Source organism: Lichenostomus cassidix, chromosome 3 (genome assembly GCF_008360975.1).
Source record: "Lichenostomus cassidix isolate B80296 chromosome 3, HeHo_3.0, whole genome shotgun sequence".
Taxonomy (NCBI): Eukaryota; Metazoa; Chordata; class Aves; order Passeriformes; family Meliphagidae; genus Lichenostomus; species Lichenostomus cassidix.
The window spans coordinates 105,878,231-105,896,658 of record NC_139483.1 but is presented as its reverse complement, the minus strand read 5'-3'; the positions used below and the strand labels follow the sequence as shown (position 1 = coordinate 105,896,658).

At 44.7% G+C, this 18,428-nt stretch overlaps 1 protein-coding gene across 2 annotated transcripts in view; it reads right to left on the bottom strand.

Annotated features, from left to right (window-relative positions):
* Positions 1–16,140, bottom strand: part of EVA1A (eva-1 homolog A, regulator of programmed cell death) — a 202,334-nt gene extending 186,194 nt beyond the window's left edge. The window contains exon 1 of one of the 2 annotated variants that reach the window (XM_085057001.1): positions 15,928–16,140. In XM_085057001.1, coding sequence (XP_084913127.1) covers positions 15,928–16,027 — 100 coding nt within the window. In that variant the 5' untranslated portion in view covers positions 16,028–16,140. The remainder of the gene's footprint in view (positions 1–15,927) is intronic. The other variant, XM_085057002.1, reaches the window with a different exon arrangement.
* Between the last annotated feature and the right edge of the window lie 2,288 nt (positions 16,141–18,428).

The following is an 18,428-nucleotide window of genomic DNA, read 5'->3' as shown; positions in this document are numbered from 1 at the left end:
TAAAAAGACAGGAAGGAACCAGCAACAGTGGGATGCCTGTGATCTCTAAATGTAGCTGTAATGCAAGTTACATGATGTATCTCCTAGAAGTCCAAAGGAACAGCTTAGATGAGATGAAGGTTTCCTTGGAACAGTCAAGGAAAACAAATTCCACTGCCAAGGGTACAGTCTGTGCCTCACTTTCTTCATCTGCAAAATAGTGCTATTGGTGTTTATTCTCTACTGCCATGAATGATCAATGATCTCTGTGAGTTCCTCTTGATAGATTTATTGAATCTGCTTGAACACATTAGATGGAGATCTGCTGGAAATTCAGGACTTGAGGAAGAAGTGGGAAGAAAAATTACAACTTTCAAGTAAAGCTAGAAAATCTATTTAAGTCACAAACAAAAAGCACCTGGCCTGTCTTGCTTTGGAGGCACACCAAGCCCCCAAGGAGTTTAATTTGCAGTCTTGCTTTTTACTACTGCAGGTTTTAAAGTTTCCAGAGCAATCCTAAAAGCCTCATTATTTATCCCTGAAGTACTAATATGGATGAGCCATCAGACTGAAGATAAAACAGCCTTCCTCAGAGTGTTGAAAATACATCAAGCTTTGCTTTTTCCTGGGCATTGGGAAGGCTGGATCCTCCCTTTATGTGGCCATGCAAGATTAAGATGGACAAGAGTCTGGGAGAGTAAGTTTTCACCTCTGTCCACCAATTTCATGCATGCTCAGTCTCTTTTTAAAGACAGCATCAGACAGGTATTTCCCTCCCTCTTCCCACCACATTTCTATGATAAGTGTTCCTTCCCCATGCCTCAAGGCCAAGAAAACTTCTTGCCCTCACTGCACATCCCACAGGGGTTGGAGCACAGCTGAGCTCTCTTATCACATGAGCCAGACACCATCTACATGCCAGCTTCTCCACAATGCAATTCAGGCTCATTGTCACCAGTGGAAAAAACCCTAAATAAAACGATTGCCCCTTGATAGCCACACCTTCAGAGCAGAAAAAGGAGTTGACCTCACTCCTTCTCCAGCACCACCAGACCAAGTGTTCAGGAAAAGGTTTGGTCTCTCTCCCCATCCATCAGTGCTGCCATAATGCAGATGACACACAGCTGGGATGGAGGCAGCTCTGATGTTCTTCAGAAAACTATACTAGGAAATGGGCCAGAAAGGCCCTGAAACGAGGGATCAGGCATCTGGCCAGCCTCCCTCCCCACCCAGCATTCTGTAGCTTGGGCTGCTTTGGCCAGCAGACACAGAAATGCAGCTCTGCACTAACCCACCAATGCTGGCAAGGCTGAGGAGGGCTTTATAAGGCAATTCCACATCCAACAGGCATGGATACGAGGTTAGTACTTTCTCACTCAGGGTACTAACACTGTCCTGTAGCCTTCTCTAACCCTACAGCAGAAAAATAGTTTTCAACCTGCAGAAAAGTTTTGCAAAAAGGGACAACTCTGAGTTTAAACAGAATTCTGAAATCTTAGAATCACAAAATGGTTTGGGTTGGAAGGGACCTTCAAAGATCACCTAGTCAAGCTCCCCCAAACATTTTTCACTAGATCAGCTTGCCTACAGCCCTCTCCACCATAACCTTGAACAGGGAGGGGGCATCAACAGCTTCTCTGGGCAAGCTGTTCCAATGTTTCACTACACAAATCACAAAAAATTTCTCTCATGCCTAGTCTAAATATTTTGGTTTAAAACCATGACCTCTTGTCCTATCACTACAGGCCTTGGTAAAAAGTCTCTCTCTGTTTTTAAGTTCCCTTCAAGTCCTGACAGGCTGTGACAAGGTCTCCCCTGGGGATCAAGGTGGGTCAGGCTTATTTGGTCCTTAACAAGACAAAACTAAAGTTTGGACTAACATAATTCTGGTACTGCACCGGGGAGCAGAAGAGGGTGGACCACAGTGGCAGTGTCCCAAAAAAGTAGTAGAAGTGATTCATTCTCTGCCACCTTCACAAGAAAGGCCTGGGTACACTAGAATGGGTAATACAGCCCATCATCAGGCCAAGCTGACAAAGAAAATGCTCCACCAGCCACATCTGCCTGGTATGGGCAGGCAGCCACCATCAGTGTTAGAGGCTAGCAACACTTGCTGCAGCCATGTCTTATCAAAAGCATTGCCAGAAAACTTCACAGATGTGGGTAAACCCTCTGAAGGCTACTTTTGAGCCTACTCCGATGTTTTGGACTGCAGCAAACAAAGGCATCCTTTCCAGGAGAAGCTTCATCTAACGAGTCACAGACAAGATCACTCACTTGAAAGCAGAAAACACACAGGACTATCTATCTAACCACTGCTCAGAGCTATTTGTCAACTTTGGGAGACCTTTCTGTATCAGAAAGTTTTCAGAGAGGCAGCACAATTCATGGGGGAGTACACACATCCTTCAACTTCTCAGCTCCCAAACTACTTAGAAGTCACCACAGTTAAGGTGACTGTGGAATCTGGGTTCCACAAAAACGTGCAAGGACTCAAGCTACAGTAAAAGACATATGGAGACAATCAGGAATCATGTAATGAAAAGGGACAGGCATGAAAACAGAGGGTCCCACAGACCTCAGGCTCTCACAGTGAGCTTCAGGGCTATAGGCAGGGACACAGGAGTTTTGTGACAGTCTCTTTAATGACAGGCTCCTCTCACACTTGAGCCAGGCTTGGGGCTACAGCCCCAACCTCAGGCTTCAGGACACCCAAGGATTGTGGCTCCAACTGACTTGATGATATTTCATTTCACTGCCTGTGAGTCCTTTCCCACATGCTTCATTCCCCTCTGTGCACATAAAGGATGGAAACCTTGGCAAAAGGACTGAGAGAAATTGAGGTTGGGCATTAGTTACTATTTTTGACAGCACTAAAACAATATATGAAAATGGTTTTTTGGGGTTTTTTTGTTTTGTTTTTGATGGGGCTTTTTTTGCTGTGATTTGTTTTCCCTGAGTTGCAGCTTAGACAGGGAAAACAGAAGACAATGTCCCATCTGATGCCTGCCTGATGGAGTGACAGAGACTGGCTCTGCCACAGCACTGCAGAAGTTGTGCTTTTGGGAGAGTATTGTTTTTATTTCAGGAGAAAAAAAAAAAGAGGAAATGAGCAATCCCAGAAGGAAAGGGTATGAATGCTTCCTCAGGCTGCACCATGAAGAAAAGCGATTGCTATTGTCAAAGGGTGTTTCATTGTTCTGGTCTTTCTGAGAAACCTTAAAATACATCCAGAAATGTAACAAGAACAGAAAACAGATCTGTTTCTTTGGCTGCCCATTTGCACTCTCACTTGTGAGACAGAGATTATAGATTAGCAGTGCTAGTTACCCTGGTTAACCCTTGTTCTTCATAATCACATTTAATAAAAATTTTAAAAAACCACTTTGTACCCATCAGAAGTGGGCAGATAGAGAAGCCAACTTTCCTTCATGTGAATAGCCCCACTGATTTTTACTGAATTACTCACCAAGTCAGGACTCCTCACGACTCCATGCTAATAAATAGCAACTAGTTACTACAATAACAGGCCAGGCTCATTTTTTTTCCACTGGTGCCACTTTCAAACACCACATCCACAGTCTGCCCTCCCTACCATATTGCTTCAAGCACAAACTTCCAGCCAGGAGTCAAGCTCCTGGCAATACCTCCAAGATCAGAGAAGTAGAAACTACGGGAGATGCAAGGGCACAAGGATTTCCATAAGGATCAGAAAAAGGCTTTTAACCCGGGAAGCAGTGGGATTCACCCCTCTTAGGATCCTTAGCAAGGCTCCATCTCATGGGAGCAGCTGGAATCAGCCAGGGCTGTACCTCCAATCTCCCAGAGCTGAGGGACCTCAGCAAAAGAAACAATAGCTGATTAGATAGATGGATAGATAGATAGATAGATAGATAGATAGATAGATAGATAGACAGTAGATAGATAGATAGATAGATAGATAGAGTGAGTGAGTGAGTGAGTGAGTGAGTGAGTGAGTGAGTGAGTGAGTGAGTAGATCCCAAAAGCAGAATGTGAGGATGCAAAGGGAAGAAAGCAAACAGACAAGAGCAGCAGGTACAACACCAGCACTGAGTTAGAGCCAACACAGGCCGGCCCAGGAGCATCCAGAAGCAAAAAGCATCCCCACAGCTCAGGGGTCTCAGTCCCATCTGCTTGATGAAGCAGCTTGGACAGTCCACAAGTGCAAACAACACCTCAGGAGACAAAATTGGCATGAAGAAGGACAGACAGAAAAAACACAGGTCACAGGTGAAAAGGTCTGTCTTTCTTTGTCCCCAAAGAGCTTCCTGTGTTCAGATGTTGGGGAGCTTGGTCTGAATAAATCCAGATTTTGTAACCTGTAGATGACAGCAGCACTGAGAGCCAGAAAAGGATCATCTTCCAGCTTACAGGTCAAACCAGTGACAATTGGCCCTTAATCTTCAATACCCTGTAACAGGCAACTTAATCAGTCTTGCACTCCAATATCTTTAATCAAGATAAACACTTTAAAAACACCTTATAATTCCTATTGTGATACCATGCTGACCAATCAGCTTGGTTTTCACCCCTCAGCAGGCTTTGCTTCAGCAGAAATAATTACCCCCAGCTCCACCACACAGATGTAGGAGCGCTGGGAAAATGCAGAGGAGGCTGAGTGAACAAAAGGCACTTCAGGCCTGCTGGGGTCAGAATGTGTATCTGTATGGGAGGTTGGACTCATCACTAATCCAGCTCTGTTTCTAATGAGATTGGTTCCCATTAAAGCAAAAGGAGATCCATGGCTTAATTTGCCAAGGGGACCATTGTCATGCAGCTTAGGGAAGCAAAATAATCTTATCAGTTTGAACTTGAACCTTGCCCTCCAATTATATGGACAATATTTATGAAAAGAGAGATAAAGTGATTTTCATTTATCCAGCCAGAAAAATGGATTGTCTAACACCAAGCATTCAGTTTCCTGCAGCTGCTGATAGACCTTTACAATCCAGCCACTTGGCTGTACCATTGCCAAATGCACTAACTACTATCTGTGTACATTAACTCTGGACCAAACCCAGGGCAAATGGCACCAAACACATTTATAGTGCAACTTATGGGTGCAGCAGAGTCTCTGCTCCTGTAGCAAAGCCAAAGTGAAAGCCAGGGGCCATCAACTAAAGACAAGCAAACCCAAAGGGCTGACAGAACCAGAAAAATTTTTCACCCCTTCTTGCTGAACGTTTCTCTGTTTCCCTCTCCATTCCATCAGCTCCCTTTGGCTGCTATAGAGACCATCCTCTTCTGGGAGTTCTGCATCCCCCACATTGCAGCTAAAACAAAGAACATTATGGCAAATAACAGCCAGGCTTCATCTATTCTTTTTCCTATACAATTCATTCCATCAAAGTTTTTTAGCCGAACAAAACCCCAGCGCTATCCTTTATTGTGAGGCCAACAATAAACTAACATGTGAGCACAGCGTGGGTCACAGATGTGTGCGCTGCGGCATCAACTGTGAGCCACTTCCTTGCCCAGCTCACTTTTATAAAGCTGTAACCTCTTTGAGCTGGAATTCAGATGAGCACATAAACCAGGAAGCAAAGAGTGTTAACACAACAGAAGTGGCCCCTGTACAAAGGATACATGAAGACACAGACGTGCTTTGGAAACAGTCAGATCAACAGCCTCGGTTTCCAAGGGGTTACCTACACAATAAAAATCCTGAGAGAAATAAACTGAACAAATCCCAGAGGTTCTATTTTTAGTAATATCACTTGCACTGCAGGATCTTTATTTGTGCCTTTGAACAGACACTTTTTTTCTTCTTCTTCTGTGAAGGGACAGAAGTAGGCAAAAAAAAAAATTTGGAGGAGGAATGTCTTCAAAACTCAGTTTTAAAGATCTTTTAGAATGTGTTTCAAGGACAGACCCCAAATTTGTAATTCAATTTTAAGTACTCTTATCTCATCCCAAATAAAGTAACACTCAAAGCATGACTGCTCTAGGGAAAAAAAAAAGGAAACCACAACAAAAACTATGCAATACCAGACCCTTCTCACAACTGCACCTTATGGCTCTGATCATATCTGCCAGCTGAAGGTTTCCTATGATATCAGCCTCTAGCTCATATTACACATAAAATACAGGTGTAACATTGCCCTTTCCTTAGTGTACTGTGTCTGGCTGTGATGGAGTCAATTTTCTTTTGTAGTTGCTTGTGTAGTGCTGTGCTTTGGATCCATAACCAAAACAGTATTGATAACATATTTATGTTTTAGCTATTGCTGAAAAGCTTTTGCACTGCAGCAGCATTTTGTCTGTTCCTCACTCTGTCATCCCAGTGAACAGATTGTAGGGCACAAGATTTTGGGAGGGATACAAGGCAGCTAATCAAAGAGATATCCCATGCCATGTAGTGTCATGTTCAGCAATAAAACAGAGTAGAGTGGGATAAGTTAGATTGGGAACTGGCTGGGCATCAGTCTTCCTGTGGGAGGCACTGAGTGATTACCTTTGCATCACTTATTTTGCTTTTTTTTTTATTTCTTCCACTTCTCTTTCATTATTTTTATCTCATGCCATGTGTTTTCTTGCTTTTATTCTTCCCTCCCTCTTCCCCTGTCCTACTTGGGGGTAGGAAGGGGAGGCAAGCAAGCAGCTGGGTAGTGCTTGGCTGCCTAGAGGTATTAACCCACAACTCTCCCTTAGGAGCACTTGACTTTGCAACTGAAATGTTCGTTTTAATCTGTGCAGTCCATTTGCACATAGGTATCATAATACTGGAGAACAAATTGTGTACTGAGTAGCACACATTTCTTCCTGCTTATGACAGCTTGAGAGAACAGGTAAGGGGCTTCTCCTGGAGAAAGAGGTAGATACTGAACAATCTCTGAAATATTGGGCAGTTAGAGCTCCTGATGCCATTCTCTTTGCCTCGGATCCTTATCTGTGCAATGCAGGTAACATTCCAGACTCCTTCCAGAAGGGTAAGTACATCCATCACAACAAGCAGAATAGGGCTTAAATAACATAATAGGATTTAAATGCCATTAAACATGTGGTAAATAAGACCCCAGGGCCTTAATGAACCATAAGAATAAAGAAAATAATTTTAAGGCTACTGCCCTGGCTCTGGACAAGGCAGGAGTCCCAATGAGGTAGAGAAAAATTATGTTCTCATTAAAGAGTGATGTAAAAACCCAGAGGGCTGGGCTCAAGCAGTTAAAACTGCCTTAATTTTAACACTTCTTAACTTCCAAATGTTTGTTTTGAAAGCCTAATACTGTTATTTGAATGTTTCACACAAAAGCTAAACCTTTTCTAAACGAAAGTGCAGAATTTTGTCCCATAGCATCCTATGGGCACCCCCAGGGCCACAGCAGCACTGTACGTACAGGCCTCACACAGAACACAGGGGGAAGAGATTTCCCAAAGACTGACGCCCAAAACAATAATCCATAATTCAGCATAGGAGCTCAGGTTACCACCTATCACTTTAATTGCACTAAGTGTCTGCACTCTTGGCGCAATACAACTTTTAGGAAAAACGTGAGCCAAAAGCCTTTTCAAAATAAAGAAAACATGGGAAATGAATGTCAGGAATTACACCTGCTAGAGCACCCTTAATATCAACACCAGCCCACTGTGCGATACAAAAATCATGGAAGAAACATTAGCAGAAAATCCCCACACTGCTGTGTTTGTTTTCATACTTACTGATGGGAGTAAAAGCCCACTTTAAACCCTTGAGGCTGATACAACACATGTTGATAATATCATAGCAGCAAAACCACAGGCATCTAATAGCAGATGAAAATAAAGTAACACAAGAACACAGGGGGTCTCAGAGTAGGTGGTCTGAATGGCCCCTTCTTGACAAGCAGCACCATCAGGTACCCAGTCTATCAAGGATTTAGTGTATCTCACCTGAAGCCAGCTCCCTCTCACACCCTGAGGATTCTGACGCTTTTATGGGCTGCTGGAGGAGTGAAAAATGTCTCTCCTGGCAAACAGTGTGTTGATAACAGGCCAAAAGTTGGTGCACAAAAGTACATAGTGAAGTTTTTTGATTGTAAATGGCTGATGAATCTCATCTGGGTCTCTAGGCCCTCTTCTCTAAATGTAACATTAATACAAGGAAATATATTTTTTAAATCTTTCTTCCTCATTGTTAAGGACGTGGGATACTTTACCAGCAGCTGGATGACAGCTCTCCTGCCCACCACAACTAATGTGCTTGGAGAACATCTACTGCAAACTCTTCAGCAGCATCTACATCCATCTGTTCATTCAAACACACTTCTGACACCTGAGCATTCAGAGGCTTTGCCCAAACTGCAGGTCACACACACACAGCTCCATCTTCACGCAAGGATCCAGATGGATCCAAGACGGATTATTGCATGTCGAGACTTAACATCCAAAGGAGCCCCATCAGCATTGGTACCACAGCATCTACAAACATAGTTCAAGAGCCCAGAGTATATCTGAAAAGATTCATCTTAGGTTTATTTTTCAGTGCAACTCAGACCTACCAACCCATCATTGTCTCTTTAACACGAGAACATACACACTGGGCTCCAGGCAGCCAGGCATTGCACATGCTGAAAGAGCAGACACTCACAGTTTTAATTACTACAAATCATTTCATACCTTCAGTTAGTGAGCTGAGCCAGGCACATTTGGGCCAGCCCAAAGCCACGCTGAGAGAGTCACAACTCACCATCCATCCTCAGACAAAAGGAGCAGCTAAGTAAATAAATAATAATAACAGGTAACCCCAGCAGCTCTCTTAAACATATTTCCAATTGTTACTTCTACACTAGTTTTAATCTGCAAGATGGTTTGGGATTAACTTCTGTGTTTCTGTTCATTCTGCACAGCTCTTGGCAAGTCAGCAAAGTTGCCTCACAGCTGAGCAGATTTTGGCCCATGGCTGTCTTTTGGAAAGAGCGCAAAAATCCCAGACAACAGTACTGGATTCATGAGGCACAGCACTGGCAAGGACACAAGTAACCTTGTAGTATTGTACCAAACCAACCCAACCAAAAATCCTCTGAACCACCATGAAGAGCACATTGGGTCATTTCCTGCAGGCTGTCACACACCTTTCAAGGGACAGAATCTGTGAAGGTCTTGGGCACCTGTACAAAGAAATTACAAGAGCACAAAAAAACAAAACAAAACAGGGATAGTTGTTTCAAATGGTACTCCCCACCCAGGGACTAGGATTGCTATTTTGAAACAGAAAGCAGAAAGTTCAATCTATACCTGCACAAACATGCCAAGCATAAGCAGCCAGTCTCAAACAAGACATGTAAACAGCCCTGGTGTTGCCAACTGAATCACTGCACACCCACCTAAACGCAGCACAGGCCAATCTTCAGTTCTGAACACCGAGCACTTTGGGAGATCAGGCTGTGTTTAAATTAGCATCAACAAAAGGATCAGCACGAGTGCCAAGTGTAAATACACAGTTTTTCTCCTCTTGCAGAGACAGCTTAATCTCCCCACCCCCCAGCTTAAATTGTGACTTTAGCTTCTAAGTATCTCAGCTGAAAGAAGGATGTGTCAAAATTCTCGTGTTTTTTTAATTGACCAAATTTGTGACATATAAAATCTGCTTTCACAGCACCTAAAACTAAGGGAAAAAATTTCCCAAGGATATAAACAGTTGCTTTCTTTAATTCTGCAGCATTTGTATCTCTAAAAACACACAGACATAGGAAGAATGCTGCAAGGACAATTTCTTCAAATAGTGTGTGCGCCTAGTGGGATACTGAGATACTTTGAAGTGATTAACATTACCACAGTAGATTTTTTTTTCCTTTTTTTGTTAATACTACTAATTAAATAAAGTGTTCCTGGTACTAACAAAAGTTTTCATCAGTTTCTGGGCCCCTGCAATTAGTAGATACTATATAAATATTGCCAGTCATCACACAGATGTCGGGACCCCTGATGTCCCTTGGCTCTTGCTGACAGCTGTGATGGCTAAACCAGCAGATTTCCATATGACAGGAGCCAGATGCACACATATGGCTCTTGAGCTTGAAGTTATTGCCTACATGAGGTTTCACACAGACCCCTCATGAGACATCCTGGCACCCATAGCAGCCCCATCCATCCCCCTCAGACCATGTCTCCTTTCTCTGGTACCACAAATACCAACCAGAAGCTGTTTTTTTGCAGCAGTAACAGCAGTGCCCCTGGTCACAGCCCAGGATCACAAACACACAGGATTGGAAACATGTTTGTCTTCCTGAAGCTCAGTTTGGTCCCTTCAGCTGTCAGTAAAAGTAAATGCTGGATATTTTTAGAGTCAGCAGGCAGAGAGTCCTCCCTCACATCATTTTCATCACAACTGTTGGGAAACCCACAGTGTTTTCTGGAGCATGCCTCGAGACAGGAGTGTACAGACACTTGTATCTTTGCTCAACATGGTATTTGGTCTTGGTAGCATGGTTTTGTTGATGCCACAAAGCTGTATCCCACTGACAAACCAGAACAACTCTCTAAGGCATCAGAAAAGCCCCAACTTCTATGCTGCTTTTTTTTTTTTTGATTCTTTTCCTGCTCTCCCAAGAGCAGCAGATCTGGCACTTGATACCCACCCAGCCCTGTACTGATTTCCTCCTCCATCACCTCCCAGCTCTCTGAGGTCTTTAGACTCTTTTCCACTGGCAGACAGACATATGTGACACAAACCCCAGTTGCAGCTTCCCCCTGTGAGAATGCCTCAGCCATGGCTCCCGGACACAGCCACTCCCACTTCAGCTCCCGCCCTGTGCAGCCACATCTCCAGAATGTTACCAGAAGAGGCCAACGGTGGTTTTAAACCAGCTTTGATGAGGTTTTGGATTTTGTCAGCTCTGCAAAGGAGAATTTCTTTACCCCAGCACAGGCAGTTTGCCCTCAGTAAGCCAAACTGCAGCCCAGGCAGCTGTGATGGATGGGGTGGCACATATGGCCTCCAGCTGAGCAGAAAAAGATCACCTGGGCAAGCACCTCTCTAAGCAACAACCTGAGGTCCACCCTACCTCATCTCTCAGAGCCCTTCCCCAAGACAAGGTATGGAGGTGGCCTGGATTTGGTCCAGTCTTTAAACAAAGTCTAAAGCATGTCTCATTGCCTCTAGGGTCAAAAACTCAACTCTCATTACAGAGTTACAATTTTTTTTCCAGTGTGGTGGTGTATCTGCCTTTCTCTTGAAAATGCCCTCGTTTACAGCCTGAAACCTTCAACACATAGAAATCCTGGATCCCCCTTGACACCATGGACCCATTCAGGGCTATTAAGCATTCAGAAGCTCTTAGCATGTAGATTTTGGCGATAATTTGGTGAATGGAGTTGTCAAACAAATTGCCTTTATTATGGACTGATTAAATGCAATCAGGGAGAAGTGCCTTTCCCCTCCCCAAATCCAGCCCTCATCAGCTCAAACAAACACACTGAGCCAATTAGCAGGGAGGTGGCAAAAGCAGCTTTCACTTGAAACCTGATATTCTTGGGGAAAAGAAAAAAGAAAAACCAACCACCAACAACAATAATAACAACAAAAAAACTCTTTGTGCTTTCAAAACCAAGATGGGCCTCCAGGGAGAGTTTCCAAAGCTACCCAGGGCTCACCTGCAGGGTGTGGATGGGAGTTATCAGTACTCATCTGGCTCCATGCCAGATCAGCTCCCTTAAGCAAAGTGCTGCTCACATCCAGCTGGTGCCAAATCTAATGCAAAGAACATAAACATTAAAGTAGGCCCAAGGGGAGCAGAACTGCTGGGGCTGTTTTTCCTTCAGCTGGGTTCTCCTGTGTCAGAAAAGGCATGAGCTCCCAGCCAAGCTATTTTCATGCCTAGAAACCTAAATTTTTGGCTTAGGCCCTTGCAGTGGATTCTCTGATGTCTGTAAATGCTTGAGTTCACAACCCTTTCTGCAGTAGTGGAGGGACCTATCTCCATTAATATGAAACTCGTGGCAACCACATAGATCTGATGCCACTATCCTTCTGTCCAACATGCCTGAAATTAGCTAATGAATGGGAAAATCCTTGAGGAGAATTGGAGCATGGCATGAAAATGACATAAATTTAATTCCTTGCAGGTATGCAGCTGGAAGTTAAATGGTCACCTTGGCAGCAGCAGGCTGAGCAGAATTCAACATGTTTGCATGATTTAGCTTCAGAGGGAGGAACATCATGGCTGAGCAGAAACAGCACACAGGATATGAACAATAGCTGTTAACTAAGCTTTCAATACTTGCATTTAAAGTTAGCACCAAAGCCTATTTTAGGCCCAATTTTTATTAACTTTGTCCCTGTAAGGAGCAAGGCCTGGGCACTGCATATGGATCACTGCCTCCCAGAGCCTATGCAGAGGAGCTATTGCATAGCTTCCCCTGGCAAGGCAAGGACATTGCTCTGTCTTGGATTCTCACTAAAAATAGAAAGGGCCTAAAACAAAGGTGAAGTTTTATCAAACAGCAAGGATTTTGTAGAATTCATTGCTGCTACTGAGATTAGGATTAGAGGTTTACACTTAAAGAGATTCAAAAATCAGACTCTTACCCCACACCTCATCATAGTCCTCAAGTATCGCCTTGAACATAAGGGGTGACACACCAAGACAGCAGGTTCTAAGCTTTCAAACAGTCCTGAGCATAAGAACAGATCACAGAATGAGATTAGACCAAGTCCATTCTGCAAGCAGCCACAGAGGAGAAAGTCCAGGTCTTCTTAAGAAGTAGCTGCAAAGTGTCTGATAACTCCACTCTCTCCCTCAGGACCTGCTTCCTACCCCCACACCCTGCTGCAAACATCAATGTTTAAAGAACTATTAAAGAAAACAACTTCAAAACTCTTCACATAGTTCAAATACTTCACTTAAAAGGAATTTGAATTCTTACATCTCAGATTGCACCAGTCCCCAGCAGGACATGCACTGCTCATGTTCACATTGTGGCATTTGAGCTGTTCAAACAGGAGGGATGGAGCCCCAGTGTGAGACCATGTGCTCAGGGAATAGAAATCCTCACCAGCCCTGCTTGTGCTCTCTTGAGAGAGACTCAGTTCACCACATCTCTGGGCACCTTCTCAGGGTGTGCCTTGCCATGACCTACATAAAAATGAAATCTTTCTGCAGCCAAGAGACACATACCTTGAAGACCCAGCCAGTGAGAGAATACTGGCAGCAGTGGGATGTGGTTGGGTGTGAAGTTCTTGGTAAGTCTTTTATCCAGCCCTACTGCAGAGCTGCAGTATGAGTTAGGTCAGTGCTGCTGACTTATGAACTGCTTAGAGCTCAAGACTGGTTATCCCTGAGCTTTCCTTCCCGGGCTGGATCCATGCACTCTGGCCCACCACCACAAGGCCATGACCTATTACAAACAGCAGCACCTCCCTGGTAATGCTGAGTTGAACAAGGCTGAGAAGTCAGAGAGGTTTTGCTGCTAAAGAAGGTCTACACAACTGAGTTTAAAAAACCCATTGTTCTCCAAAGAGCATCAGCTGCTCTCTCTGCACAGTACTGCTATTTATTTGCAAGATGGAAGAGCCTTTACATCCCAATGAGCTGTGTCGTCTCCCTGCAGCACCAACTGCTGCAGAAACCTCTGTGGGATCACAGCAAGCCTTACATTCCTCAACAGTCATAACCAATACAAATCCACTCATCTACTTGGGATGCAGACAATTTATGCTTCTGATGCACCACCTCTAGGTGGGATGGCATGTGATAAAGCTATAAGGCTTCCCCAAAGACATTCACCTGCTCAATTCCAGCCATGCCAGAGAACTCAGAACACCCTGAAGTTTCAAGAAGTGTGTATGAGGCCAGAAATAATCACAGTCAAACCATGTTAAAAGGCTGCTCCCTGTTCCATCCCATATGCCAGCTGGCAATTCACTTACAGGGATAACAGAGACAAACAAGGTGCTCCATCAGGTAGGAAGAGTTACCTGGGGCACAGCTCCTTCAGAGAGGCACATGAGACCCTCATGCACTGGAGGGAGGCGAATGGGGTCTTTGCAAAATGTGCAAGGCATGATTTGGGAAATGCTGTACTTTTTCCTACCCCCTTTCATCTTGTGGCTACTCAGCTCCTGAACTTACAAAACTATATTTGAGCTGCTATGCACTGGGTACAGCCCTTTCCTGAAGCAAATCATGTTTCCTGTCCTGCAAGGTACAGTCAGTCCAACAAGACTGGGGACATTCGCCAAGCCTGCTATCAGAAAACATAGGCTGGACCTGGCAGAAGGTTTCAACAGTTATGGAAACTCATGGGAGGTTGTGCTGTTGAAATTACAGACCCTGCTTCAGAGTACAGCCTTGCCACACACATTCACAGGGATTTAAGCCACCTCTTCTCTCAAAGCATGACAGTGCAGTGGGATGTCACAGAAAACATTATTTTGTTATCAGCATCCTGCTTATCCATTTTTTACAACAACAGCATCTGCTCCCCCGGCCAGCACCACTGAAGCCTATCGAATTTCCTTCCACTGCTCCAGCTATGTTGTACAAACACAATGTAAAGCACCTTTGCCCTGGGACACCTGTACACATTTTAACGCTTGGCAATTTGGCCTGGCTGGGAAAATTTTATCTACATTTCAGAATGACAATTCCTTTCCCCATTGCAGCTTTTGCTCCGTCGTGCCCACTCCATGCACCCCTTCTGCATCAACTTGCTTGCAAGCAGGAGCACAGAGAAAGCTCAGTGCCAAGAAAAGGATAAAAGCACACTAGAAACAGGGAAATGCCTCAGTCCTTTCCATTCAGAGGCAGATCTGCCTTGAATGGGAGCCCCCAGGACTGATCTGCCCCCAAAAGAGACTGAATCACAGGCAAGCCAGCCCCCTTCAATTCACATTAAGACTTCAAGCTACTGTATATATTCTTTCTCCGTCTCCACTGCAAGCTCCTCCTTTCTAACACAAATTTCTCACAGCACACAGACACATGCAGTGCCAGGCAGTGAGCAGCAATTCTGGGATGTGTTGAAACCCAAGTCCACTGAGGTTCAACCCTTGCAAATGACTTTTTCATCAGCAAACTATAATTGGCAGCTCTTATCCACTACAAGAGTTTTGCAAAACACCCCTAAAGAGTATACCAGACTAGTTCTTCACACTAGGACCCAAAATTAGAACCAATATACTAAAAGTGGCCCTCACTAGGCATTCCCAAGAAAACTGATCAACCCTGATAAAGTTGCAAAATGAGATCTGTTATGTTTTCTCAGATCCATATACATATCCACAAAGAACAGAAGCAGAAACATAATTTTGAAGTGACTGATGCAGCTATAGAGTTATAAAACTTACATGGGACTCCAGACTTTCAAAGTGCTGGGTATTTACCTGCTGTGTATGACTCAAAACAAATACTACCAATATTTTTAGATTAAGAAAATATTAAGAAATGAGACACTTTTTCTTCCAGCTTAAGAAAAAACATGCTCAGAATATAATTCGTTCCGTGCATGCAACATCTCCTTTATCTGAGCTCAGGGGGCTTTTGCAACAATCAGGAGCTGTATGTTAAGGGGAGGGAATCTGGCCCACTACAAAACAATTTAGGCTTACTATGTTAGCTTTAATTTACACCCTAACCTTCCCAGTCTCCTAATCCACCTCTTTTCACTCCTCTGAGAAACACAGCACAAAACCTGCTACAAACTTACACAAGTTAACACCATTCCTGCTATAAACTTACACAAGTTAACACTATTCTTTTTCTTGTTCCCAAAGTTTGTCAGACTCTTTTGAAATAGTTTTGCTAATTATTGAGGAGGGCTTTTAATAAATTCAAAGTCCTCTCACCGAAGACGCTTTTCATCTTTGGCTTATTTTTAAAAGACTAAAATTACTCCCCGCATAACTATCCCAGATCTGTTCAAATCTACTTTCCCTGAGCTGCTCCTGAGCACTGGAATCAGAGCTCCCATGCATGAGCAGCACACGAAAGGATCAGCGCTTCTCCCTACCTGAGAAGTCTGCAGAAGTCTTGGCAAAGTTGCTGAAAGCTGTCAAACACACGAGTCCTAGGAGGAAGGTGGAGGTGGGAAACAAATCTGGGCAGCACATCCTTAGGTGTCCTCACGGCTTGTTTGCTTCCAGAGAAAAGGAAAGCGGTTTCTGCCCCAGCCCAGCACTCCTCATTGCCCGGAGAACAGTGTTAGTCCCATTGCTTGGAAGGCTCACAGCCAGCGGCGGGGAAGGAAAAGCACTCGGCACACACACACACACACACACACACACACACACACACACACACTCACATCCCTGGGAGTGAATGAATCCCGGCTGACGAATGAGACAGACCTACCTGAGCCTTGGCGGAGTTCCCAGGGTCCTAAAAGCCACCTCTTTGCCCAAATTTGCTGCAGGCTGTTTGTGTGCAGCTGTCCAGCTGCGGCACTGCGAGCTGCTGGGGGGCAATGGGGAAAGGGGTGTCCCGGGGGGCTGGGTTGGAGTAGCCTGGCTATTGTTGGATTAGATATCCAGGGATCTTGTCTCTCTGGTGCAGACGGACAAAAAGATGAGCAGAGTTTTCAAAGGAGGGAGCCCAAAACAAAGCACCTAAATTCACACGTATTTTTGGTATGATGGGTATTCATAGCTGCTGCTGAAATCAGTGTGAGCAGCAGTGCCCTGCCAGACTGGTGACAGGACAGTTCTGTGTCCTCTGTTGAGAGTGATCCTACACTGGAGGAGACTTTGCACAGGCCCAGAGATCAAAGCCTCCTGCATCTCACTGAAGGACTGGGACTGGTATCAGCCACATAGCCAAAATCCTCCCTGCTTTTGATAGCAGAAAGCCATGCCAGGCTCCCTCTACCCCACTGGACCCCTCTATCCTCCATCAAACTCAACAGAGGGTTTTTCAGCAGATCCAAACCTGTCATTTTCATAGACTCATATGATGGTTTGCATTGGAAGGGACTTTATAGATCATCTAACTCCAACCTCCATGCCATGGGCAGGGACGCCTTCCACTAGTCCAGGTTTCTCCAAGCCCTATCCAGCCTGGCCTTGAGACCCAGGAGTCCTGGCTCCTTCCATAACAATTACTTTAACCTCCAGCTGGCATGGTCCTAGATGCTCACTGAGCACTGCTCACCCTGCAGAGTTACAGGAAGGCTCCAGCTCACCTGGAAGAAAACCCAGTATTTGATCCTGCCTGATTTTCGTCCGTATCCTGGCAGCATCAAGCCAACTTGAAAGAGCTGAGCCATGGGAACACAGATAGATGGGTGGACTCTGTTGTCCCTGGGTACAGGAAGGAGGTCCTGGGCTTTGGTCACCAGCCTTAGCTGCAGGTCAGGCATATGTTTGCATGTTCATAATGGACATACCCAACATATCCAGGCTGGAGTGGAAGCTGAGTGTTGGTGCAGAGAGAGGAGGATATATTTCAAAGGCAAAGCCAACACCAGACATTTAGCAGCCTGTGTATAGATATATCCAAACCTATGGAGCAGCACTGTGTGGGGCTGCCAAGGAAAGATGGAGCCAGGCTTACACACAGCTGCTGAACAAAGCTGCAGCTCCTATCCAGCAAAAATAACCGCAGTGGAAACATCCAAGGAAAACCACAAGTGGTTTTTATTCCTCTGTCCTGTTCATCCACATGGAATAAAGTTAAACTCTCCAAAAACACTGGCCTTAGAGCTAAAAACAAGTGTAAGAAACTTCAGCCCAAAGGGCTCTGGGTTTTTTTCAAAGTTGAGTGAACTTGTGAAGGATTTCTTACACTGAAATTTCTAACAATGTTTCAGCTGTTCTCAGATGAATATCAGACTGGCTGCCTGATTATATGTGAAAGACATTTTCAAGAGTGCTGCCATGAATACCAGAGCAATTTTTTCCACCAGAAGTCTGTCCTGGGATGGTCTGCACACTAGAAGCCAACCCCAAGGGGAGCTGTAAATCCTGTGGCCCTATTTGCCTTCTGCCCATACAGCCACTTGCTCAAGTTCCAGCCAGCCACACAGAGGATGAGAGTAGGGTGGTAAATCTGGAGTTTGAGCTCAAATCCTGTCCTTGACCACAGGAACGAGAGGCTGGTCTGGCCTGATTTGCACCTAAGCACCTCCTTCCCACAACAGCTCTTCATACACTGAGGGTCTCCAGTGAAGCTGAAGATGAGACTCCTCAAGGACAGTGGTGACTCTGGGTTGACCTGACAGCACAGACACAGCCTGAGGTCCAACAGGCCCTGTCCAATCCAGCCCCAGTCCCTTCTCTCTGCAGACAATTCTGCCACCTTACTTTTTTGCAGAGGGCTGCTTAAGCAAGATCAAAAACCCAGGAACTTCTACAGGCTGCCTTGCTCTTTATTTCACCTGATACTTTAATCCCACCTGCCAGACCACTCTGACCCATATTTGTCCAGGGTTGACCTAAGTTTTACAGAGAAAATACCAGGAGATTTGACTTCTAGCATCTACGTATAATTCTGGTTTCACCTAGTTCTGCTGCCCTT